The sequence below is a fragment of the Copidosoma floridanum genome, unplaced genomic scaffold (genome assembly GCF_036245765.1).
Source record: "Copidosoma floridanum isolate Cflo_tuat_1 unplaced genomic scaffold, Cflo_Japanese_pri ptg000001l, whole genome shotgun sequence".
Lineage (NCBI taxonomy): Eukaryota > Metazoa > Arthropoda > Insecta > Hymenoptera > Encyrtidae > Copidosoma > Copidosoma floridanum.
The window spans coordinates 25326968-25352946 of NW_028321878.1; the positions used below are offsets into that span (position 1 = coordinate 25326968).

Sequence of the window (25979 nt, forward strand, 5' to 3'; positions counted from 1 at the left end):
TAACGTTAAAGAACGAGCGGTTTGAATGCGTCTTCAAAAAGTTGGGAAGCATTTGTAAAATTGAAACGCATTCTTACATATCCTCTCACTTTGGCTTTTTCTAAGTTAGATTGTAAATTTAACTTAGATACCGACGCATGAGATAATGACATTGATTTAGTTTTGTCTTAGAATCAAGAAGATAAGAAAAAGGTAATAGCTTATTATAGTTGAGTGTACAGTCCGTTAAAAGAGAATTATTGTGTGACCCATAAGGAGTACAGATCATTCTACCTTAACTTGGTTGTTATCATTTAAACAGCTAGATGGCCAGCTAGCTAAATGGATCTGATTATTAGATCAGTAAAAGTTCAAGATTTTCCATAGAAGAGAGCACTTCACGGAAATGGAAATAGATTATCCAGACGACCATGTGAAGATAAATCTTGCAAGTACAGCTTTTGCGTTGCAGGAAAGTTTAAAGCACAAGATGAAGCAATTGGTGAAACTTTTTGTTGAAAAAACAGAATTAGACTAGCAAAGACATCAGATGGAAGACGAGGCAGTAAAGATGATTATTGACAATAAGAGAGCGAATACTTAACCAGATTGGTAGCAAATTGCATCAAAGGACGAATTCACAAGAGTATACTGTAGTCAATGGGACTTATTAGTTGTTCAAAATAGACTTTTATACAAAGAATGGATTTCACCAAACTTGAAGACCAAAACTTTACAATTAGTCGTTCCAAGAAAGAAGAAAGATGAAGTTCTTCGAGAATCACATGTTTTACTAATAGGAGGAATTTTTTGAATTAACAAAGCAGTAGATATGATCAAGAAAAGGTTCTATTGGACCACTTGCAAGAAAAATGTTGAGAATTGGTGTCGTATTAGTATAATTTTTGTAGCAAAGTGGGGACCATCAGATAACGGAATTGTGAAATAAATGTTCAGAACTCGTAAGTACCTCTAGAGAGACTTCAGATATATATTTAAGGTTCCCTCCCAACTTCTCCGCTAGGCTATAAACATCTTTTTGTCGTGATGGTAATTTTACCTTATGGGTAAAATCTTTCCCCTTATCAAACATGAAGACAAAAACAATAATTCAAATTTTTATGAGTGAAGTGGTGTGTTTTTATGGTGTACTCTCAATAATTTATACTGATCAGAATACGTAATTCAATTATCGTCTAGTAAAAGAATAATCAGAGTTCTTAGGAATCAAGAAAACATGCACTACACCTCTACACTCACAATCAAATGGTCAGGTGGGATGCCTAGATTAGACGATTCTTAACTGTTTATCTCCATTTGTCAGCGCAAATCAAAAGGATTAAGATGGTTTAACCTTACTATTTCTGTTAGCGTACAGATCTTCTAAACATGTATCGACCAGGTTTTCTCCAGCTTAGATGTGCACTGGTGATGACTTTCAACTTGCAATGAATCTGATGAAAGGACCTCCTCCAGATGATCGTATCGAAGTTTTGTCACTGGAGGATTATGTACAAAAACTGAAAAAAAAGCAGAAATCCATGACTTGACAAGAAGCATGGTAGCTGTAACTTGTAGCAAGATCAAGCCCTATTTCGATAACTAAGCAAGCAAAGTTGATTTTTCGGAAAGACAAAAAGTTTGGTTCAATAGTCCATAAAGAACCTATCAAAAAAGTCCACAATTACAAATTTACTGAGACGATCCGTTTTACGTTGTCAAGATCAACGACGTTTCCCATGCCATTAGAAAATCACCAAATTATAAGATGAAGAAAATACATGCGAATAGAATTTCGATTTTCCACGAAAGAAGATCATCCTCACTACTCTGTTTTGAATTTATTTTACGTAGTTAATTTTTTCAAAGACGTCGGGCAAATGCCAGAGTAGAGATGGTAAGGAAACCGACGGGGTGTTATTCCCTATTTAGTGTCCCAAGATTTAACCGTGTATCTGTTACATTACCTTAAAAAAATGAGGCGTAGTTCGCTAAACAAAATACAATAGGATTGAAGATGCTCAGTAACTTGGTAGTGGAGTTAAGATAGAGATTTGACTCCTGTAGCTGTAAAAGAAAATTTGGTTCTAGCTTATTTGAAGTTGGATACAATATAATTGATGACTTGGACAAGAAGTCAAGTAGAGTCATTGTGTATCTTATAGCTGTATTTATATTCTGTAGCTACAACAAAAAAAGATAAAGGTGATATTTTAGAGTGCTGTATTGTGTTTGACTTTGTCATTGTTGGGACGACAATCTGAAAGGGGAGTGGGTAATGTTAGGTAGATGATTTCCAAGTAGTAGAAAGTATGAGCTGCCGAGTGATCAAAAATTTTACTCCACTTACCAAGCGCTCTAACCCCCCAACAGGAGATACTTGATAACCATAAATAAAAAATTCTTATTTATTTCACTTTAACTTTAAAAACGGTATTTTTAACCAACCTAATAAATAGAATGAAGTGGGAACTTAGTAAATTAGAGGATTGTGCATCTAACCTCTCTCTGACTCTTACAGACTTAAATGATTACGCAGTATGCGTTATGCGCTCTATGCGACCACAGTGTAAGTCATAAACCAAACGCTTAACGTTTTCAGTCCTCCATATGATCACAGCCTGAGGGCAGAAGTCTACTTGCTGCATCTAGGTTACACACGCCGTATTTCTTATATGAGTGCATTAATATTAGCTTTAATATTATTTTTAAGTGTTAAAAAAATTAAGCATGAATACATACTTTAAAAAAAGTAAATTAACGTTAATTGTTTTCTTATAACAATTTTTAAAAATACATAAATTAAATATTATATGAATGCAAGTATATTGTTTATCTTTTAAAAAATCAAATTAGAGATGAAATTTTTTCCTGTAAATATAAATAGTATGTTAATAAAAAAATTCTTCATACTTTTATAAAGATATCAAAAATCATATTAATTAATATGGCGATACGGGCCTATGTCATATAATTTCTACTGTTCATTGTTTTTTTATTTTTTTTATAATAATCAATTGTGCACTTATTTCTAATAATTTGGTTTTATTCATCTTCCAGTGTTGATTTTTTTTTTACATTATTTAACATTAAATTTTTATTACTTTTTTTTTATCTCTAATATACATATTTCTTTAGTTTTTTCCAAGCTCATAAAATATTTTTAATATTTTTTTTTGTAGTTCTCATAATCTTAAAGTTTTTAATGTAAATTAAACTACTATTTTTACAACCATAAAATATTAATTTTAAATCCATACACTCTTGTTTAATTAAAAAATAATATTTTTACCATCATCATTTATAGCACGTAGATTATTATAAACATCAATGATAATTTATATACAAACTAATATTTTACTAGTAAAAGAAATTAAGTATCCATATACATGACAATTAGACCTATTTATGTGGCCCTATGATTGGACTGGTCTGACTGCAGTCCCCACATAAGTCTATGAGGCTCAGTCATACTCACCCAGTGCTTTGATAAGCTCTCTGTGTGACGTACCTGTCATATTCTGTACACATATCAATGAGCTGGTATTGTAGGCTCTGTTTATCTGGCTGCTGTATAGAGTATTTTATCGTTGAGGTTATAACTTATGTACATATTGTTACTCAATACAACTTTTTTTATGTCCATCGCTAAGCCAGTCATATAATCAGCTCTCAGTGTGACCTATTCATCGTATTCTGTGTATGTATTAAAAAGGCGTTGTCTCTGTCTATTTGGCTGATGTCATGGGTGACTTCGGTCCTACAGTGATACCCTTGTTATTTTATCTTATATTTACCATTTTCCAACAAATGTTACAAAATTTTTTATTTTCTTATTTTAAAGACAGAAGTAGCCACGTTAGCTGAGGTTGTCGGGCAATAAGCTGCAGGCGTACACTCTAAAGGCTTGCATAAGTATGGCCTGGTACAACTTCGATTGTATTTTTCTCAGACCCAGGATGTGTGCGACGGTTGCCCAAGTTTTCAGCTCTACAGATTTCTTGCTGACCGGAGTTTTGGATATCCTCTGTACTTTTAGAGCCAGCTACTTCTCCAGCTTTTTCTTCTTGGCGATCCAGCTAGGGCAGGTCCTCAGAAAAGTTGGGGATAACCAGTCACCCGAGATCGTGCGGTTTAACATGCTAGAGTCGAGTCCCATGAGCGTATTGGTGAGTCTTAAGCTTTCGGTCAGTGCGGCGAGCTTGGCACACCCAAGAGATTGTTGTTAAATGTAAGACAGATGTAATAGCAGTACTGGAGCAGAAGCAGTAGTAATTGCATAAGTAGTAGTGTTGGTAACCCAGCAAGAAATTTAAGTCTGGGAAAAAGCAGGTCCAAGTTTGGGTTAAGCTTGGCACCAGAAAGGTAATATATTGGGGATGCAACTTGGCGATACTCATGGCTACGCTTGGCTTTATCCTACCACAATTTTTCTAAGGTATCACCTACTTTATTAATGTATAATACCTATATAGATAGGTGATTCCACCGTAACTGGCTAAAACACTGTCTCCACGTCTTATGCATGGCCTGAGATGTATTTATGCAAGGGTTATTACTTATGTAAAAATTTGCGCTCTTTCTGCTACAATAGTTGAAAACAATAATCAAATTTGTTTTGAAGGTTGAATTTACGAAAAACGAGTCGTTTTTCAATTTATGCACCTTTGAAGTCTTGCTGGGCTCACATCGAGCTTGTACCTATATCCTAACTGCGGATACACGTCGATAACTTTGAGTTATTACCTGTCTGTTAGAACAAAAGTAATGATCCGCGTGATCTTACAACTGCTAGATATCTATGTATGCCTGTTGCATATACGACTGCACCGTAAGAGAGTTACTCTCTCCGTCATCGGTCGAAGCATGCCCATAATCATTGTTATAGCAGCAGCAGCAATAAATGCTATATATACCAGCGATGCAATTGCAGCAATATGTAAACGCAATAGAGACAAACTCACTGTATGTACGTATGCAATCAGTGCACCTTTTATAATTCACGGAGCCATAACATGCAATCGTTGGAACTCAACTCAAGATCAGTGCGAGTGTAAAGCAGAGCGTCGGTTTCGCAATGACCGACATAAAAAGCACGAAAATTACTACCCCCACCGTACTTAGCTTGCATCCCCTGGATTAACCGATAACTTGTACATATTGTATATTTGTGGGGCAACCGTTGAGAGTTCATCGCGCTGCACAGTGGGAGATTTTTTAATTTTTTGTAATACAATGAACTATGATTTAACAGAACATCCTGGAATAATAACTTTTTCACGGATAATAGTAATGTGTTGTAGAATAGAGACAAAATTTTTCATAAATCATTAAATAATTTTTTGAGGTTAGAAAATTAATAAAATTTATTGATTTTTTGATTATTTTATTCGAATCTAAGTAATTTTAGTATAAGAAATTAAACCCTTTTAATTTTCTCTGACTCATTAATACTCTTAATATGAAATTAAACTATTCGCTTCATGCGGCAATTTGAAACAATACCATTTGCAGGGGAAAAGTTGTCGATGCTAACTAACAAGAATACACAGAATCTTATGGACAATAATATGTTACAAGCTTTTTTTTTAACAGTAATATAAATTTAACAACTGACGTAATTTTTTTTAGCGTTGAGTATGCTTTTAAGTCGTAAAATACTTATTTTAAAGTACCGTGATAAAAAAATTTTTTTTTCTCGTATGGTTGTATTTTGTTAGTAAGTATTGCGATTTTTCTCGGATATCCATTTATTTTGTGAAGTACTTTTAAATCAGCACATTAAATAGTAATATTTATAATGCTCACTTATACGTTGGATCCATTTCAGAATAGAAATTTATTTTTTTTTTAGGAAATTGAAAAAAAGCACTGTTCGCTATTTATATAGTGCTTGGGACTGAAAAAACTTATTTTAGTATTTAAATATTTATTATTGTTGAAATAAACACTTGTTATCTATCTTTGTCTATCTAATGCTGTGTATTCATGTTAATTAACATTAACATGTTTTTCCCTGCAGGTGGCGTTGTTTTAAATTGCTGCACAAAGCGAATACATAGAATATTATTTTTCACCTGCTTTCATAAATAATACATAGACACTCAAAAAAGCTTCATACGACCTATTTTTTCAGATTTTTTTTTATTCTTGTGGATTAAAAAGCGCTAACCAAACTCAATAAGAAAAAAAGGTACTGGGAAATATGCTTAAATATTGCAATTTTGATTAATTTTCATAATCATGACATCAAAATAACATAAAAATATTATTTTTAGGTTAGGACATTAATAAAGATCATGAATTTAAAAACAAATTCATTGCAATCAAAAAAATTTTGATCCAAATAAATCCTTTACATTTTACCTCACCTACCAATAAAATCTTCAAAGAAAGAGATCAAACTAGACCAAATGGATGATTTTCTATAAATTTTAGGACATATAACCTTGAAAAAATTTTAAACAAGCAATTCTTAGGTTTTCTTGCAGCTTTTTAATAATATACATCCGGCAGACACTAACTAAACTAAAGACAAGTTCAACTAACTGAATTAAAGACGAGTTTCAATGAAATATGCACAAAGATTGCAACTGTAAGAAGGTTTGGTTACCAGAATCTCAGAAAAATTTGTTAAACATTAAAAAAAATGACTTTAAAATAATGTGACTTAATAAATCATGCTCTATAGCAATTTTTTCTTTAATTATTGTGAGTTTTTAATACAGAAAATAGACAAAAAAATACAGAAAAATTCTTTGTAGCTTAAGAAAAAATATAGAAATTATTAATTTTTCTAAATTTCATTCAAGTTGTGATTTTATAAATAAAATAGAAGCAACTTTCCATATTAATAAACTGGAACCCTTCCAATATTTACCATACTACCAATTGTGAGCTAGGTGATAACATACGTCAATTATCATACATGGCTGTGGTATGAAAAATTTTCTATACTCGAACATACTTTTCAATATGGATTATAGGTATGGATAGGGAAACACAATTTTACGACTTTAAAGCATTCAAATACTTGAAATCCAAGAATCCACTGTCCAAATACTTTTACACTGGAATTTAGAAATGTAACTAATATTAAAAAATATTTACAAAGTTAACAGTTGGTAATATTCCAAAAGAAAGAATTTAAGAGCAATGGTAACATTTACAAAAATAGCCAAGTTCATGAGATGAAAATTGATGAGTTTCGGTATTATATTTTTAATTTAAAAAATGAGAATGAAAACTAATTGTTTACAGGAAAGTAGTCTGGTTACTTGGATGTCCCTGTATGCAGTACACAGAAAACTAGTGGTAACTTTATTCTGGCAGAAACTGTAATAAAACTATATCTAGAAAAATACTGCTGTCTAGACCAAATGAATAGGTCCTATATTATTTTCTTGGAAACCAAAAAATTTTTGATCTTGTAATTCAGTAGGAATTTGAAGAATGTATCAATGATCTTCTGGAAGAAATTAATTTTTATTAGATAATAATAAAAAAAATATAAGTTACATAGTTCCAATTTTTTGTTACTAAATAGAATGTCTAACAAACAAGAACAAACACTTTTTTCTATTAAATTGTACATTCTTTTTTGATGTTAAGTGTAGACCAAGTTTTAATATCATTTATTAGTTTTATTTACTCCAGTATTTGTGACTTTTCGTATAAAGTCACACATATTATACAAAATAAAAGACTTTTTTCAATCACCTTCAAAAAACATTAATAATTTCATTATTTTCTGATCTTTACATGATACACCATTATATAAATCTTACAACACTGGATAATGTGTTTGCTACAATGGTTTAAAGATCTTGACTTCTACATAAAGCCCTGTGGGACCTCGTTTACTTCATCTAATCTTTACCAAATAGTCTAAAATAAAAATAAAAGTACACAAACAATTACTTTCTATTCTTTATACAACTTGTGACGTGACGAATTGGAAATACATCTGAACACGTCACAGAACCCTTGTCACGGACAACAAATGGCGAGAGTCTCGTAGGTAGCTCTCTCTCTCTCTCTCTCTCCTGCATATGGCTTGCTATAATGTACGAAATTTCATGTGAGGCCTGGAGGCCACAGCGTTAAGAGTTACTATAGAGCTCGGTCTGACACCCCTCCCGTGCTTCCTACCCGTACTCTGGAGATGTGTGTGTGTGTGTGTGTGTGTGTATGTGAACGCGCGATGTTGAGAGAGTGGATCCATGAACGGCAGCTATCGGTGTATCGGTGTCCTGGGAGCAAACATAGTATTGGTGGCTGATCTGTAGTGCCCTGTTGGCTTATAGTGTGTGGTGGGCCGCATAGCATACTGTGCGCCTGCACGGCGAGACAAGGATCGACAGTTGAGCTCGCTGCTAGGCTAGCACTGGAGCAGCGCGGCACGGTATCAGCAGACTCTCGCCTGCCAAGCTATAGTGAAAAAATAGCACCGAGATTCCAGTGCCTCACACATACTAGCGAGTCTTTTTACGGCCACCCTGGTTCTCCGGTTCCTCTTGACGCAGATAGCATCTCCGAGAGGATCAACGAAATCATCACCAGTGATATTCTGATAGGTGACTGTACATAGTGTTGGTCCTGTGTGTTGTAGAGTGTTAAAGCAGTCGTCCCCTATTACCCGGCCCTAATATCTACGAGTCAAACCAAGTACCCTATCGTGAGTGTAAACATTAACAAAATGCCAAGTGTAACGTAGCATAAAGATTACAGCAAGCCACGATACTGGGCTGTCGCCATTGTGGTGTGATACGTCCGCATTGTAACTTTAGTGACTATTCATGAAATCAAAAAATATACATCATTAAATTAAGAAAGTTGTCTTAGAGTATTCGCTCGGATTGGGTGATGTCAACTGTAGCTACCCTCGGTTGTGACCTAGAGTGAAAGGGTATTTGTAAGTGTTTGCAATAAAGCCAAAGAAAAAGCTATTCTATTTCGTTACCTACACTAGACTACAGGTTGCTGCATTTTAAGCCACACATAACCGTAAACAACCCGATCCCTTTCCAAACACAATTAACGTAAAGTTATTGAGTAAATAAAAAAGTAAAACACACACGTTAGTCGCAATCTCTGGCTAACGTTTCACAAACTAATACTGTTGTATATAAGATATGTATTGAATTAAGCCGAATTTAGCGCTATTATGAGATTTAAGCTTAACCACTGACTTTTTCCTGCTTCCGTGCTAGGTTGTTTGTACAAAGGTGAAATTTTTTCCTTATTTTAGTGCACTTTGAAAAATTTTGATTTTTTATCATGAACAGTAATGGTCACTGTAAAAAATTAAAATCTTGAGAACTAAATTACTAACGCAAAATACATTTTTTCTTTTGCTGCTTGCATTTTTATTGGTATGAGCGAAGAGCAGCGATAAAATTTATGAAATAAGCCTGTTTTTTACCATCCAAATTTTATTTTTTAAGGAATTTAGAAAAAAGTCTTATTACCAAGTAACAATACTTTTTGATATTTATACATTTAGGATTAACGTCATTCTTTCAACTTTTTGATGAATGATGTATCATACATTACTTTTATATAATTTGAATAAAAACAGCTAAGGAACCGTCACTTTATATAGTAATCACTAATTGTGTAATGTAACTGATGTATTAGAGCTCACGTCACTTGCTTAAACATGGGTCTACGACATTTTAGGAACGTAAGATTTAAACACAAAGAAATAGATCACTTTTACCTTCTGTATTTAAATAAATATTTCTAAAGTATCTGATCTCTTTTCTCTTCTTTAATTCGTTCTTTCTTTTATCCACTAGTGTAACTCATTGTCATACAGAGAGCAACTTCTTTTAATAGTTAATCCTCTCTATATTTCCAGGTCAAGAGTAAAAGCATACTCATTAATTTGGTCTTTTTTTTCTACGTTTATGCAAAATAGTAATTAAGGTTAAAATTTTTGTATTTCTACAGGTTATTTTACTGTAAAACCTTAAGTTTAATTGCGAATATCGAATCATTAATTTATGTATTCAAATAATTTTCAAAAAATCTTTATTCATTATAAACATTGCATGTGTATCAACAAATTCTCTAGTTTGTAGCCTTGTTGACCATTCATACATAAATATTGTGATGGTTTTACTTTCTAAGAATCTGCTTATGAAAAATTGGAAAGTCTTTAAAACTTACTTGCTTGCTCAATATTCAGACCAAGGTTGAGGAGGCGGGAAAAAAGTTTATCATCGTTTTTCATAGCCGCAACGCAGAGAGGATTAAAGTCATCATGTGCAGCGTACTCTAAAGCAGATGGATTGTTCTTGTAAAGAAGGTCAAACATATCAGCTCCAATGGCACTTGCAAGGCTCAGCACTGACAGACCTACACAAAAAGTTGTTGGTAATATAAAAAAAAATAATAAAGTGATGTATGAAAATACTCTGCAATTACGGAAGCAGAAAACACAATTCTACCTACATCACTTGTCACTCAAGTGTTAAACTTGTTTGATAATCATGCATGAAAAATAATATTGTTTCTTAACGTAAGTGAAATAAATTTGTCGATTTCTACAAATTTTTGTTAAAGGTATACATACATTTTTTTAAAAACATTTCTTAATAGTTTTTTTTAGTCTAGTATTTATATTTATATTTAGTTAAAAGTTTTATAGTCATTTGATTTCTGGAAAAAAGTTGTCTCCTAACTTTAATGAACGAAAGTGTATTATGAATTTTTGAGAATTATAAATTGCTTGATTGTGTATTGTTCTTATGATTTTTAAGATATGTAAACAGTTTCAGATCAAAATATTGTACACAAAAATAGGAGTAACAATTTTCATGATTACTTCAAGGTCTTATGTGCTTATATACTTGAACATTCAGAAGCTTTAATCCTATTAATATTTTAATATAAAAACATTGTTTACGATGTTTCCTTGACAAATAATTTTAAAAAATGATGATCTTTGTTTTATCTTCCTTTGGCAGTAAAAGGTTTCCGTAGTTAGCAATGCTAAAATAATTTTTTATCTCATTTTTTAGGTGATCACGTCTTTTTTACACTAAAATTGAAAGTTTAACTGGATTAATAACACTAAACATTTTGTTAACTTTTATGTTTCGCCAAAAAATACTACGTGAGGAGAAATTACTGACAAAAAATTTCACCTTTCATTGTTGACCCAGGCACGTCGTAAATGGAGATTTAGTCTATGAAACGAGCAAAAAAAGAGCGCAGGTACATATAGACGATATAAATGCACAATAACGCTTTGCTAATGCTCAATTTGTTTTACGCAAATCTTCGTATACGATTTAGTACGTACTCCTCCCCTAAATATACGTACAGATGTATACTTTTACTTACTACATAATTACTGTTTCTCTCCCTCTCTCGCTCTCTTTCTCGGTAAATTCTTGTGCAGACATGTTTTTATGTGCTCCGGGTTTTCATTCGATTTGAGCACTACTGATACCTCCGGTTGGAGTCTGTTTTCTAAGTCAGCCTCAGCCAGATGCCAGATTGGCTCACACCTTGCTCCTACGGTGTCACCTTTCTCCTGGTGTCTGGTATCCTCGCTTCAACTCAACCCACCGACCTAACCTAGAACCACTTTTTTTGGCTGCCTCTGTTGTGTGCTGCTACATGCTGAGTCGCCGCACTCTGCTCTCCTGGACGGTTGATTCCACTAGTGGCCTCCACTTCAACGAATGTGGTGAGGACTCTCAGGAACTTTCACTCTATCCACCTGGAGTCAGTGCTGTGTCGTCTTCTGGGCGTATCACTATTGGGCCTCGCTAATAAACTGACCATTGCTGGTTGCCTCATGCTGGTGCCGCTAGAAATCGCAAGCGCTTCTCATCCTGTATCTTGCTCCTACTTAGCCATTAATGTGATGTGGAAACTTTCTTTTCTTTGGGACTGTAGTTAGTGCTATAGGTCTATATGCTACAGAAATGTAAACAAGCGAGTGAGTATGTCTAACAGCTGCTTGCGTTGCAAAAGAGTATTAAAGCGAAATCATGTACAAAAGGTGGTGTGCTCCAGCTGTCAAAAGCACTTTCATGACAGTTGTCTTCTTAAATATAAACTTACCGATACTTCTTTTTTAGGTTGTTCTAAAAACTGACCCGTATAGACCATTACATCTCCCCCCTGCTTAATAGGCTCAGACTCTGCTATATCTTTTACAAACCCACAGCCAGGCAAGCGGATTCGATCTCCTCTATTTCCATCGTTTACGCAGGTCAACAAAGCGGCCCGTACAGACCCATCTCCAACCGTGATACTAGAGGTCGACTGCAGCCCAACTGGCCCCCATTTGAACATCATGCCAGATAACCAGGTAAACCCTCCAATTTTGTTCCAGCAATACACTGTTACCTATGCCACTGACATGAAAGAGCTTAAATAGATGCACAAATTTCTCGACTCCCGTATCACAGCGACTGAAAAAAATTTGACTGGGGTTTTTTAGCACCTTGAAGCAGTTGAAAAAACATTGGTAGACAATAATAAATATACACAAATGACAGATCAATCAAACATAATCAATGATCGATGTGAGTTCTTATTCGCAGAAATCTCTACTACCCTAACCTTGTCTCATCGTGAACTGCTCTATAAGCATCTGGTAACTCTTGACTTACAGGATATGGCGACTCTGGTCACCCTTATACGAGGTTGGGCCCCAAGAGTGTGGAATGCTTCTTTTGTCCAGACATCCACTCCATCGTCGAAAGCTATTATGCTTGAGTTATCTTCTCCGATTGCTAGCTAAAAATTGACTTATTCGTGAGGCCTACAAACTTGTGGGGAAAAACAATACTACAGTGTTTGGTGCTGGTGGTGAGGGTAAATTTTATCTATGTCCATTCTGGCCCAAGCCATTACATGACCACCTATCGAAGGCTATAACGACTGCCACAAACCTTAATGATGCGCGTCCTGTAGTCCAGGACTACCGGGTTTATATGCGCCAAACGAAAAACTCACCACTTATTCATATACCTGCTGTAGCTGCGCTGGCAGACCTCCCTGCTTATCCACCCAATACACCACAATGAAATTCAGTGCCCCATCCAGCCACTTCAGACAACTCATATAATATAGTTATCGGTCATGTCAACATCAATAGATTAATAACAAACTTTTCTATTTTAGAAGACAAACTTGTACACAAACATTTAACTGCTTTTGGGATTTCTGAAACTTTCTTAAACCATCTCGACAATGATGCTGTGATTTTTAATAATGGTTATTCAATTTATCGCAATAATAGGGAGGGTAGAGACGGCGGAGGCGTTGCCATATACTTTAAGGACACCATGAGAGTCAAAATTCTGTCTCGCTCTGATCCTACTTATGACAAGACACCTGAATTTATAATGGAACTTTCTCAAGGGTCAACCAAATTACTACAGTATACAGACGTCCCAAATCGGCTTTTCCAGTACTATTCTTTAACACACTCTCGGAACACCTAGCCTCTTACCCTCTTATAATAGTAGTTAGTGATTTTAATATTAATGTCGCCAATGACTCCCATGTCACTAAGTGTCTATTAAATACTATCAATTCTAGCCCTTTACATCTGATTCTATCTGAGCCTACACACCATGAAATTCATCGTGGCAATATGGCGCATACATGGTTAGATCTTACACTTATAAATGACCCTTCATTTGTCTTACATTACTTTAGATCGGATATTCCCTTTGCAGCTGGCCACGACAGTACGGAGACATTGTTGAACTTTTACTCAATAAAAACCCCGCCGATAACAAGACTCGTTTGTTCTCTGACTAAGGTGAATTAGACAGATATCATCAGTTCTTTTACCGAGAATTTCGGTTAATTGTTCGACAACTTTTCGTTCAGTCCATCTCTTGATAACCTGACAAAATTGCTTACGAATGCCATAATCAATGCTTTAGACCGCCATGCACCTATGCATCTATTCACATTCTCTAAGGGACGTAAAGCATGGGTAAATGACTCTATTCGCAGCCTAATGAAAAAAAGGGATAGAGCTTACAGAGACTACCGGCAATCTGGTCTAAATGTATATTTAGCCAAGTTTCGCGTATTGCGATCGGTAGTGAGATCAGCTCTTGCTGTCGCGAAAAATAATTATTTCTCCCGACAGCTTCAGAATTCTCGAAATTCTAACGATCTTTGGCGAGTTTCGCGCCAAATGCGTATTACAGGCAAGACTAAACCATCTCTTGCTGAAATTTCTTCTGTCAACGAACTAAACGATTTCTATATTTCTGTTGTGACTAATGGGCGCCCTCTCACCACTGCCGACTTATTGAACGTTCTCTCAATACCGCTACAAGATGATAACAGTAAAATATTTACTCTTAAACCTGTAACCAAACAAAATATTATGTTTGCACTTATTAAAGCTACCTCTTGGTCGGCTGGGGTGGATGGCCTTAGCATTAATATGATCAAGATGCTTGCTCCAAAATTAGTCCCTCCTCTACGACATCTCATTAATTACTGTATTCTCACGGCCCAATACCCTAAGGCCTGGGAATCAGTTTTGATTACACCTATAAGTAAATCTAGATGACCGACGTCCCACTCAGACACTCGACCCATTGCCCAGACTTCTAAACTTTCAAAAGTCTGTGAACGGAGTGTTGATTTCCAACTGTCCCTGTTTCTGAAAAATAATGGCTTTCTCGACCTAGATCAATCAGGTTTTCGTAAGGGTCACAATACACAAGCTGCACTCCTACACCTTACTGAAGAGGTACGACGTGGTATCGATACTGGATGCTGTACAGTGGTTGTACTTTTCGATTTTACAAAAGCATTCGATCTTGTTTCTAACTCCAAGCTCTTAACAAAACTTCGAAAATTGGGCTGCAATAGTTTAACTATAAATTGGTTTTTCTCTTATTTGACGAACAGATCACAGGCTCCAACGTTCGGCTCGTCTGCAAGGTCAACTTGGAGGAGTGTTCCCTGTGGAGTACCACAGGGGAGTATTCTTGGGTCAATGCTTTTCTCCATTTTTGTTAATGATCTGCCTTAATCTTTGAAATATTGTAAGCATATACTTTTCGCTGACGACTTTCAGATTTTTATAACACGTCCTTACAGTCGTATACGAAAAGCCATCGATCTGGCCAATGAAGATATAGTCAATATTGAACATTGAGCTGCCGAAAATGGCATGAGAATTCATCCTGGTAAAATCTTCCCAATGGTTATGGAGAGCCACACTTTTGTTTCATGGCTAAATCTACGTGAATTTCCGCAAATCAAAGTCTTCGGCCACAATGCTGAATACAAAACAATAATGAAAAATTTAGGGGTATGGCTGAATCATGATCTTTTCTGGTCTGATCACGTTGACCATATTTCCGCACAGGTTTTTCATTCTCTCCGTACGTTACATCACTGTCACTAACTTTACATAGAGATTCGTAAGCACCTTGTTGAAACTTTAATATTTCCTTTTTTTGATTATTCTGCTGCAGTCTACCATGCATTGGATGACACACGTGAACTTAAATTACACAGGCTTCTAAACGCTTGTGTACGTTTTGTTATTGGCAAAATCCCTTATGATGCGCATGTTTCACCCCATCGTCTTAGGCTCCATTGGCTTACTCCGAAGCGTATGCGTGAGTATATAATGATATCATTTGTCTACAATGTTATTACTCATTGAAATCCGGTGACGGTTTCCCGTTACTTCGAACTTTGGTCAGAAATTGATTTGCAGAACTCTTCCAGATGCAGCGATGAATTTTTTTACATAATCAACTACCATACTGTTTCTATATTCAATTTTTTCGCTGTCTCTTCTGCATACTTAATTAGCGGTCTTCCCAGTCCAGATTTTTCAAGTAATGGTCTAGTAAATTATAAAAAGGCTGGACTCTTGGAGCTGCTTTCTAGAGATTCCCTTGATTGGGATAAGCGCCAAATTGCACAAGGTTTGAGAACATGACTTAATATTTGCGAATACCACATTGTTACTACTCACAATTAAAAATTTGTAGCGTTGCTACACAAACTGTGTTACTAATATATTTTCTCAAATGTAAATATATACTATATTTTCATTGATTTATAACTTAATGTACGTTAGCTTAAATTTATCTGTATTAGAGAACTAGTTTTAGTCTTAGTTGTGGTTTTATATTTAATTTTATTATATTGGCTCAAATTTACACGCTCATGTAAAACTATTATTATATTACTTTTTTACCAGATTGTTAATTTGATACTGGCCAGATAGGGTTTGACTCCATGGCCCAATAAACCATATCTAATCTAATCTAATCTAACCTAACCTCTCTCTCTTTCTTTATCTTTCTCTCTTTCATACATACAATGCTGTATTTTCTAATCCTTTCTGCACTGCCACATTATTAGACATTGTAACAGGGCTTAATTCTTAACTAAGCTCTTGTTACAGAAAATGTACGACATCGATCTCGACGTCATACATTAATAGTTTCTGAAACATAACCAGCTGCCATAAAGAAGGCACTTACTTAAAAGTTCTCCTGAACAAAGTTGGATACAGCAGGATATTTATCTTTTCCATCTTCAGCCAATTTTTTTAACCCTGGAAAGCCAAGAAAACTGCACAAGTCATGCCATAAGTAATAGTTGTGGCTTTAAAGCCCTGGATTTATTTAGATAAGCCAGGATCCCACAAAATACACTAGTGATTCACAATACTCGTACATTTTTCCGTATACCCAATAATCTTTTTAACATTTAGTATACAAAAACTTTATGTTGGAATGCCAAAATGCTAAGACTATGAACATGTCTGTTTAAAGATAAGGCCAGATAGAGAGAAATTGTTTTTAGAAGACCTATAAAAATCTTTCTCCAACACATTGAATACAACACATATCTACTCAACCTTAGTCAGTTTTACTACGGCGAGATGTTGTAAGCAATAGGCCGATTATTGATGTTAATCAAAACGTATGGGCTCCACGTGATTTGATTGAATTTTTGTTAAAGCAGAGAGTGGGACTCAGAGTCCTCCAGTGAGAACGAAGTTCTCGCATGTATGAAGAAATCACATGTATACTGTGAAATACAAGGTTTGTGAATGTATGTGAGTCCAAATGTACTTTTTTTTCGTGGGTCATGGCAGTATATTTATGCGTACCCTGTACATTTGTCATGTACGTGAGGCTGTAAGACTTTTTAAAATAATTTTTTAGGTTATTGTTGGGCGAAAAACAAGCAATTTATCCAACATGTTTGTAATTATTTTGCAAATATGCTATAATTTTTTCGAAAATTTTCCACCTTAATTTTATAGAAAAATATTTAAAATACTGATATTACAGGTTATGTCTTTACATAACTCGAAGCACTATTTTTTAGTGTGCCACGATGTTTTTCTCCCCTTTAAGAAACCTGTTAAACTTGTTATTTTTTCTATATCTTGCTTTCTTTTAAAAATATGGCATATTTTGAATATTTGACGGTTATGTACACGCATGACCATGAAAAATCATTTCTGCATTATTACTATCCTGTATTAAATGTAACATAATTTTTCCCATGAATTTTCATCTTTGTTTTATGAAGGTATATTGAAAACGTCAAAAATTGAGGTTATGTTTTTTCATAACTGAACGCCTCTGTTTTTGTGCGTCATGATATTTTTATTCCCCTTAAAAACCCGTAAAACTCGTTGTTTTTTGCTGTATCGTGTTTCCTTTTAAAGATACGGCGTATTTTGTAAAATTTAGAGGTTATCTCTACATTATATTATATTATATTATATTAATTCTACATTATAAATATCCGTTCAATCAATACTGGCTATCTGCATCAATCTTTCATACCTTTTTAAAATAATAATAATATTAACTTGTGTATATAGTATTGATATTATTTATTTTGTTTATTATAATATTCCAATTTGCCACCGATTTCCTACTGGGTATGTGATTGTGGTACCTAAGTTTAGATGGGTGTGAGAGTCATATGTTTACATGCTAACCAAAAAAGTGCTCCTATTTATTTAAACAACATCCGTTTGCAAAAGTTCTTTTTGCATTCAATTCGTAATTAAATTCTCTTCAATTCAGTTTTTTTTTCTTTTTTAGTCAGTGAAAATAGGAGTGTACGCTTTTTTCTTATACTTTCTGGCCGATAGATCCCTGCCCTGGCTGGCTCTCTCTCTCTCTCTCTCTTTCTCTCACTATGTTACTGCACAGGCTTTTACTGCTCTGTCTTCCCTTTCCCTACAAGTGCACGCTTTTTCCTTACGCTTTCTGGCTCATGAGTCCCTGCACTGGCTGGCTGGCTGGCTCTCTCTCCCTCTCTCACTGTGTTGCCACTACTGCTCTGTATCCCCCTCCCCTAAAAGTGCTCGATTTTGTCTTACACTTTCTGGCTGATGGGTCCCGATACTCAACCGTCTTTATACGCAGGAAATACACGGGGAGTATACAGCCCATCGTAACCCGCGCTAAAGTACCTCGTTCTATAAAATTCTATTTGGTTCGTTGATTTCAGTAACAAATAAAAGTAGAAGCGTATTATCTCTGGTTTTACACTAGCAAAAAATGAAAACAATTAGGCATGTTGAATTCACTCATGATTTCGTATCTGTTGTGGACTTTATACAGGTATTACGTCATTTATCTTCCAGTCAAAGACTTTAGTGAGTTCTATAACTAGCAGCTTTTATATGTATTCATGAAGGTAAACAGACATTGTTGGGGTTACTTAGATATAGGTCAAAGAAATAAGCAAACTGTGTACATTAGGAGAACATATGGAAACAGTGCATAAAAAAATACTCACTCTATTAATTTTAATCCTTTTATGTTGTTAGTTATAGTCCTATCACGTAAATAAAATGAATAATAGGATTATAATAGAAAGCTAATAACTCACTTAATAAATTCTGTATTCGTCGATTTTAACGCTGCTGTTTTAATCTTGATAAATATTTAGCGTTAGTTTCTTCAAACCTTCAATTGTATGCATTGAAAGCAATTTACCAAAAGCATCTACCAATTTGCTCTGCGGATGTAGGAGTTATTAAAACTTTTGTGAGCCTCTAGGGCTATTTCTTGTAAACTTTGTTGAATTGTAATTGTTAAAATCGCTTTCTCATCAGCTAGCCTAGAGCGGAGAGTCAATTTTTGGTGAAGGTGTGATGAAAATTTACTTTTCTATATATGATGGGTGTTGGCAAACACAGCGTGTAGAAATGCGAAGCCCCACTAGTATACATTTAGGTCAATATTGACTTCATGCAGACTCTGCGGGTTCTCTTACTAATGTATAAACCAAAGTCGTTAAAACTGTTGTAGTCGCTAACCACGAGAACTACTCAACCGATCATGCTGAAATTTTGCACACTGACTCTTGACACTTCCTAGATAGTTTTAGTATGGTTTTTATCTTGAAAAATTTAATAATAATAGCAGTAAATAAGCTTCAAGTTTTGTAAAAATATGATAGCTTTTTATTTCAGTACAGTAGGATCCGCTATATGGCAGGGAAGTAAAATCAAAGCTACCTGCAATAGAATTAAGTAAGTCTGATTATTATATCCCCGAGCATAGTACCGAATTACACAGTAGATCATCAGCAGTTCATGAAGCCTAGAAGTAGGAGTCGTACAGTTGGATATTCCGGCTACCAACATCACTGCTCTCTAATGGACAGTGAGGATTAGCGACGCACGAAGTAGTGCACAGCGATGTTCTCCGAATATTCGGCTGGCGCTGCTCCCTGTTTCCAAACTGATCGCCACCGATTGGGGCTTGCAGTCTCTTGAAAGGTACTAAGGGAATCTGAAATTAACCACCCACGATCGTGCAGAAACCCGCCTTAGGTCTCACTTCGGAAAAATCTAGACGCCCGTTGGTCGTACCAGTTGTATCTCCAAGGAGACCCGAAGGTTAAGTTTTATCGAGTCTCTATGATTGATACAACTGGAGTCCGGGACAGACACTTTCGTTACGGTCATCAACTGCCCCGACTCTTAAATAGTCATTCCAGATCTAACCGTTCGCAGACAGCTTTGACGATGGCCGCATCCACGGGGACACCTCGAGGCGGCGTGTCTGTCTGCTCCCGCCCGGAGCAACGTCGTCTGCTATGAGTGAGTACGGGCACAAATCCTTAAGGCCAGCTTACTTCCGGTCTCTCATACTCATCTTTCAGTGAAAATGTTTTCAAGTTCTCTTCACACTTCCAGAGTTTGCATCTACCACGATGGATCTGCAAAGCTCCGAGAAAGCGGCAAAGATTTCTTGACTTGACACGAAGTATTCAATGTTTTCTGGCCACTTATCGAGTCCTACCTTTCGCATGAATTACTTTCGATTTTCATGCGTTCTGGAGCAGCTCGTGAGTCTGTGATCAGAAGTGTCTTTTTCCCCACAAACGCAGGCATCACTGTCCGTTAAGCTAAACCGGTGAAGGTTTGCATTGAAATTTCCATGGCCAGTAAGTACCTGAGTGTTTGCGTGGTTTAATTCTAACCACCTCGTATCAAGTCGGTCTTATCTTTCGAACTTGTGCATGGTCCCATAAATGGTAACGCACATTCTTATAGGCAGCAATGCTTTAGTTTGCTGCTGGCTTTCAAAATTTGGCACTCAACCTGCCAGTCAGGTTCTGCCCCGTGCATGATCCCTTACTTCGGACTCGTTGTCAGGTCACCCAATCTCAGTGGAGAGAGGCTTCCATTGTCGTCCGTTTTTCAGTTCAGGATCTTACGGAAGTGACTCGACTGGCCGTGATGTACTTACGGCGACACATGCCTTTGCCTGGCGCTTCTGCGCTTCAGGTCTTGAGCTGAGACAAGCCCAGCTCTAATCGCAACTGGACCGTGGTCCTTATTTGTCCTCAGAAGAGTCATCTACTTTCTAGTCTTGCGAAGGGCAACGCTACTCTCGTTGGGGTTCATGCGAGAGTCAGTCAGTTGCTCCTTGCGCTTTCTCGCTTTTGTTTGCCATTTGCTCCTGCTTGTAATCACTGGCAGATTTTACCTATCTGTTCTCATGGAAGCAGGAGTCGCGCAAAGTATTGGGTGTTTGACCAAAACAACCCGCTGCCCTCAATTACAGTGTTCTTCATGCGCTTCATTTTTTCTGGAGAGGTTAAAGAGCCTCAAACTCGCAACTAGGTGGTCCATTTCTGGTTCCGGGTCTCCTTTCATGCAACATTCTCCCGCTCACGCCTTAGCTGAAGTCGTTGAAGCATGAGATTTGGTTACCGTTATTGAGAGAAAGTAGCGCTCATTTTCCCTGGCTCAGGGTCACTCGGTCTTGCCACACCCGTGCCGTCATTTTTGATGACTGCCCCCTGAGGATTATGAAACGAGGACGCTTATTCCCAAGCCACCTTTAGTCAATCAATTCTTTCAACATCACCGTGAACTGGTAAAGCTAATCCTAATTTAGCCGCCATTGCGAGTCCCTTCACTGTGGGGACTCGCAGCGTTACTATTCAGCGTCACGCGGAGACATCAGGTTAGACTCTTACCAAGAGTACAATGAAAAACTCAGTTCCTCTTGGTTTCGCTAAATCTCTCTAATGGACAAGTGACTTACGTTGAACTCTATTTCGAACCACCAAGATTGATGAGTGTCACTAATAAAAAGGTGTTCTAAATACTGACGTCTCAGGCAAAATACCATGAGACATATCTAGCTAGAGCACAGTCTGCTCTAGCATTTTTAGATTTCATGGCCACTCTTTCAACCATCCTGGGACTACTAGAGCAGATTTTGCTACAAGAGCCAGCCAGGAAAAGTAATCCTGAGGAGTTCAGGCAGCCAAAACGGACTCCTTTTCAGTGGTCGTTTCAACGGCATACCCACAGTCTGTGGGCCATAGAGAAGGTATTCTCCAGGCCCACTTTCCTGACGAATGATGAGTGGTTGGTTTGTTAAAAATAAATGAACCTGAGAAAATAAATGTCTTACAACATCTTCTATAATAGACTTAAATTTATTAATATAATTACTCCATATATAACATGAGGTTTCTTTTCTCAACAATGGTTACCTAATCACTGAGTATACGTATCGTCATCAAACATGTATCAATCACTTGATAAGCACGGCCTCCGTACAAGGAGACTCCAAGGATAAGAGTCAAGCTACCCACAGCCATCTCTACATCATCAAGAATAATAATATGGAATAGCTGGAAGTTTCACCACTGGCCCTTTGCAAGGCCATTATAAGTATTTATGTTCCCAACTTAAGGAAGTTTGGGAGTATCATTCAGAGAGGCGAGAAACAGGGAGTCCTCCTGGCCCATGTAAATGTATTCCTTTTACTAGACACCTCCTGTTGCACTCTACAAACTTGAATCCGTACGACTGTTATTAATTTTTTTTTTTTTTTTAATACCTGGCCAGTCGTGATTTTTTTTTGTTGATAACTTTCCGTTTCTACTAAGGTATCTATAAAAATCTTTTTTTTCACACATTTGTAATGTCCCCAAATATTTAATTAAAAGGCATCCTGACGTTGTTTTCTCATAAAAAACCGTGTTAAACTATCAAGAATTGATAATTTTTTTCTAAAAAACTTCCCTGGTAAAAAATCTAAAAAATTAATGTGCACTCCCGATATGCTTAAATATAGCATACATTTTTTTGGCACGATTCTACATTTTTAACTATTCTCCCAAACCTCCTAAGCCATAAATCTCATCGGTTCTTTTGAGAGCTAGCTATACCTTGCCAACAATTACATTTTTACTAATGTTACCGACATCGATTCGTAGACTTAAAGACTCTATAAAGCCAGCCACTAACTAACCAAGTGATGTTGTTCATTGCAAGGCTGGACACCCCGGCAACCGAAGACCCTATATTACTCTCTTAACTCTGAGCATTCAACCAGGAATCACCAATCCCCTGCGAGGTCTGAGATGGCTAACCTAACCTAACAGCTGTAAAAGAAAAATAAACTTGCGCAAACGGGACAGTCTTCAACGGGCAAACATTATGAACCAATCTTCCCATTTTAGATAACCAAAATAACTGAGTCTGCAAAAAAAGAAGGTGCTTAAGACACCAACGTCTTCGGCGTAATGTCAAGAGACGCTGTAAAAGACCTCTACAGCTAGCTCCATTACTTCAGATGTTAAAGTTTTCCTTCCGATCAGTCTAGTGCTACAATAACAGGCAAGAGAAGATCACCCTCAAGTATAGACGCAGTTACGTTTGCTCAACTTCAGTCGAGAAAGAGTTAAGCTCACTGGTCCTTTTAAGGGCCATCAAACGTTGAACTGTCTTGCCAACAAATATATTACTACTTAACAAAGTTGACAAAAAACGCCTTAGGGCTCACCAAAGTCTTAACCATGCCAAAAGTTGCAAGAGAGCAAATTGTAAAGAAAATTTCAAATGCACCTTGTGTATACAATTTTAGGCGTCAAGAAACAGAAGCAGAACATTTATTGAGATTGAAGCAGCAGCATCAAAATCGACAAATAAAGAATGTATTAAGTCAGAAATCAGCTTTTCAATAAAAATCCTCACAGCAATCCCTTTAATCTTCCAGATTTTCAAATAGGTAAATCACGTATTTTCATTTTTGTGGCGATAACAACTGTAGAGAATAAGCTGTAGGATGTCGTTGCTCTGATCATTAAGTTTTGAGATTAGAGAGAAAAATTTTTTTATTATCCGTTTTTTGAAAGTTTTACAGCTTTAAAAAATAGCCCTTTTCGTATATTACACGGATAAAACTGCAAATCAACGGCCCTGTAGGGTCAACAATTATTTTATTACTTAAGGAATGCACGGTACTCTTCAGCATAATAATATTTTTTTCACTTTTTACAGCTTATTTTTTGAAAGAAACTATGGATTCAAAATTAATATGTTTTAAATGAAAAAATATCCGTTCCAAGAAGTGTCAAGAATAGATGTAAAATTTTTAACTGACAAGGTTTCACATTACGAGTAAAGTTAAGACAGCAGTCAGGATAAGACACTAAAACCCGGCGTGAATTAGACTTTTGTTTGTAGAGCGTCACCATGAGTCACAATACTCGTCAAAATATAAGGGCACACATACACACATACTAGGGGAGCTCTACTCCCTGTGAGCTTTTCTCGCCAACCTCCCCAAAATAAATTAGGATTTTACGTTTTTTTATACATTCAAAAAAATACGATTAATAAAAATTACTAACACTGACATAAAATTTCGAACATAGAGAAACTTAAGAAATCCAAAATAATTACTTAACGTCAAATAGTTAACAAAAACAAAAATGAAATAAATCACTGACAGCAAAGTGTTGCGGTATTACAGAATAAGATTTTGGTTTACCAGAAAATTATAATCTCAGCGTAAGCACAAAAACTTACTAAAGTAATCAAAAATAAAAAGATTTTAATGCCCATAAATTTCCCCTTAGCTCCCACTAAATTAACATAGTTATTTGCTTATTTTCCCATAATATTTGAGCCAATAATATTCAAGCAAGCTCCTCCCCACTGCACCATACTTCTCTATAGTAACTCCGCCACATCACCCATTGAAGTTGTCTCCTCCTCATCTGTTCTTACCGTTTTTGAAAATTAAATTTTTGACTAATTATGAACTCAACCGAATTTAGAAAACTATATTGTGTAATGTACCTAATCGATCAAGCTTTTACATTTAAAATAGTATGTATATACATATACCTAGTACCAGGTGGTTAATACTTGAGCGCCGTTTACGCTCATGTAGGCTGCGCGAGGAAAAAAAGCCGAAGAGAGGGGGGGGGTCATAATCCGTGCAAGAGAAAAAGAGGAAGGAGAAAAAAGCATCTTGATATGAGTACTAGTGCAAGACACTCTTGGCCATTAAGTCAGAAAGTATTAGGTATAGGTCGTGTACATACGTGCGTCTCTTGTCCACTGAGCATATCAAGTCACGAGGGGACAGCCTTGCCATCACCTTGTCCGCTCTTGCCCTCTCACACCTGTAACCAAGCGGCTTGCCAGCAAAATATTGAACCAACAATTCTTGTCGAGAAGCCATCCGCTCAACCAACAAAAGAAAAAACGAGGCTACGTAAATCCAAGTAAGCGCAGTGCGTTTGTAAAAAAGCATCTTAGTCGCGTAAACGCTCATTGTGCCTGGTAGAACGATTATGTACTATCGGCTCCGAGTGGACAGCCTTCCCCAGCCAAACGTGCCTTGTTATCAGTGTGATTAAATGAAATACACACAAACGCACGGGCACGTAAGCATACACACACACACACACACACACACAAACATATGCTTTTGAACCAGTGCAATTAGTACAAATTCGGTTCTTTGTTGTTGTAAGCCGAGAACCAGCCTTATCTTGCCACCTTTACGAACTTTTACGTTAACACCGATGTGTGAGCATCCTGAGTTAGACGAAAGCTGAGCTAGCCCCTCAGCAAGCAGACGAGAACAAGGAAAAGCGTCATCAGAGTGTAATGAACATTTTGTATTGTATACTTCTCGTAAGCAGTGTGTTTACTGTTAAAAACTAAACAAAATTTAACAATTCATGAACGTTTATGTCGATTTCTAAGGTATATAGTACTATAAAAATTTTAATGGTACATGAGTTACTATTGTTCATCCCGAGTTGATACGAATTATATTATAACTAAAAGCTATCCGTCCGTTAAATTCATATAGACGTATTGTAAATATAAAGCGAGCTCATATGACAAGAGAACATCATACGTCGTATTTGTATGCGAGTGTGTGTATAAACTTAAAGGAGAATTCTTCATAACATGCTGACATAAAATACGGCCAGCCTCGTTGTGAGAATGCATGCATGTATGAATACATAAATCGTATTGTACGTATGAATGAATAGTTACTTGCTCATTAATTGTTCAATTCTAATAATGTACGGTAATTTAAAATTTGTAATTCACACATTACTTTATTAAATTCAAAATTAATTGGAAAATCCCCAGAACGATTAATTTTTAAAAATTGTAAGCTTACAGCCACAATTAAACTTGTATTTGGCGTTCT

General features: G+C 36.1%; 1 protein-coding gene across 2 annotated transcripts in view; it reads right to left on the reverse strand.

The window, feature by feature from the left end:
- The window catches only part of LOC149376113 (uncharacterized), a 357203-nt gene that overhangs the window by 97375 nt on the left and 233849 nt on the right, over positions 1–25979 (reverse strand). For both annotated transcript variants that reach the window (XM_089591396.1, XM_089591392.1), the window contains one exon: positions 10153–10341. In XM_089591396.1, coding sequence (XP_089447522.1) covers positions 10153–10341 — 189 coding nt within the window. The remainder of the gene's footprint in view (positions 1–10152; positions 10342–25979) is intronic.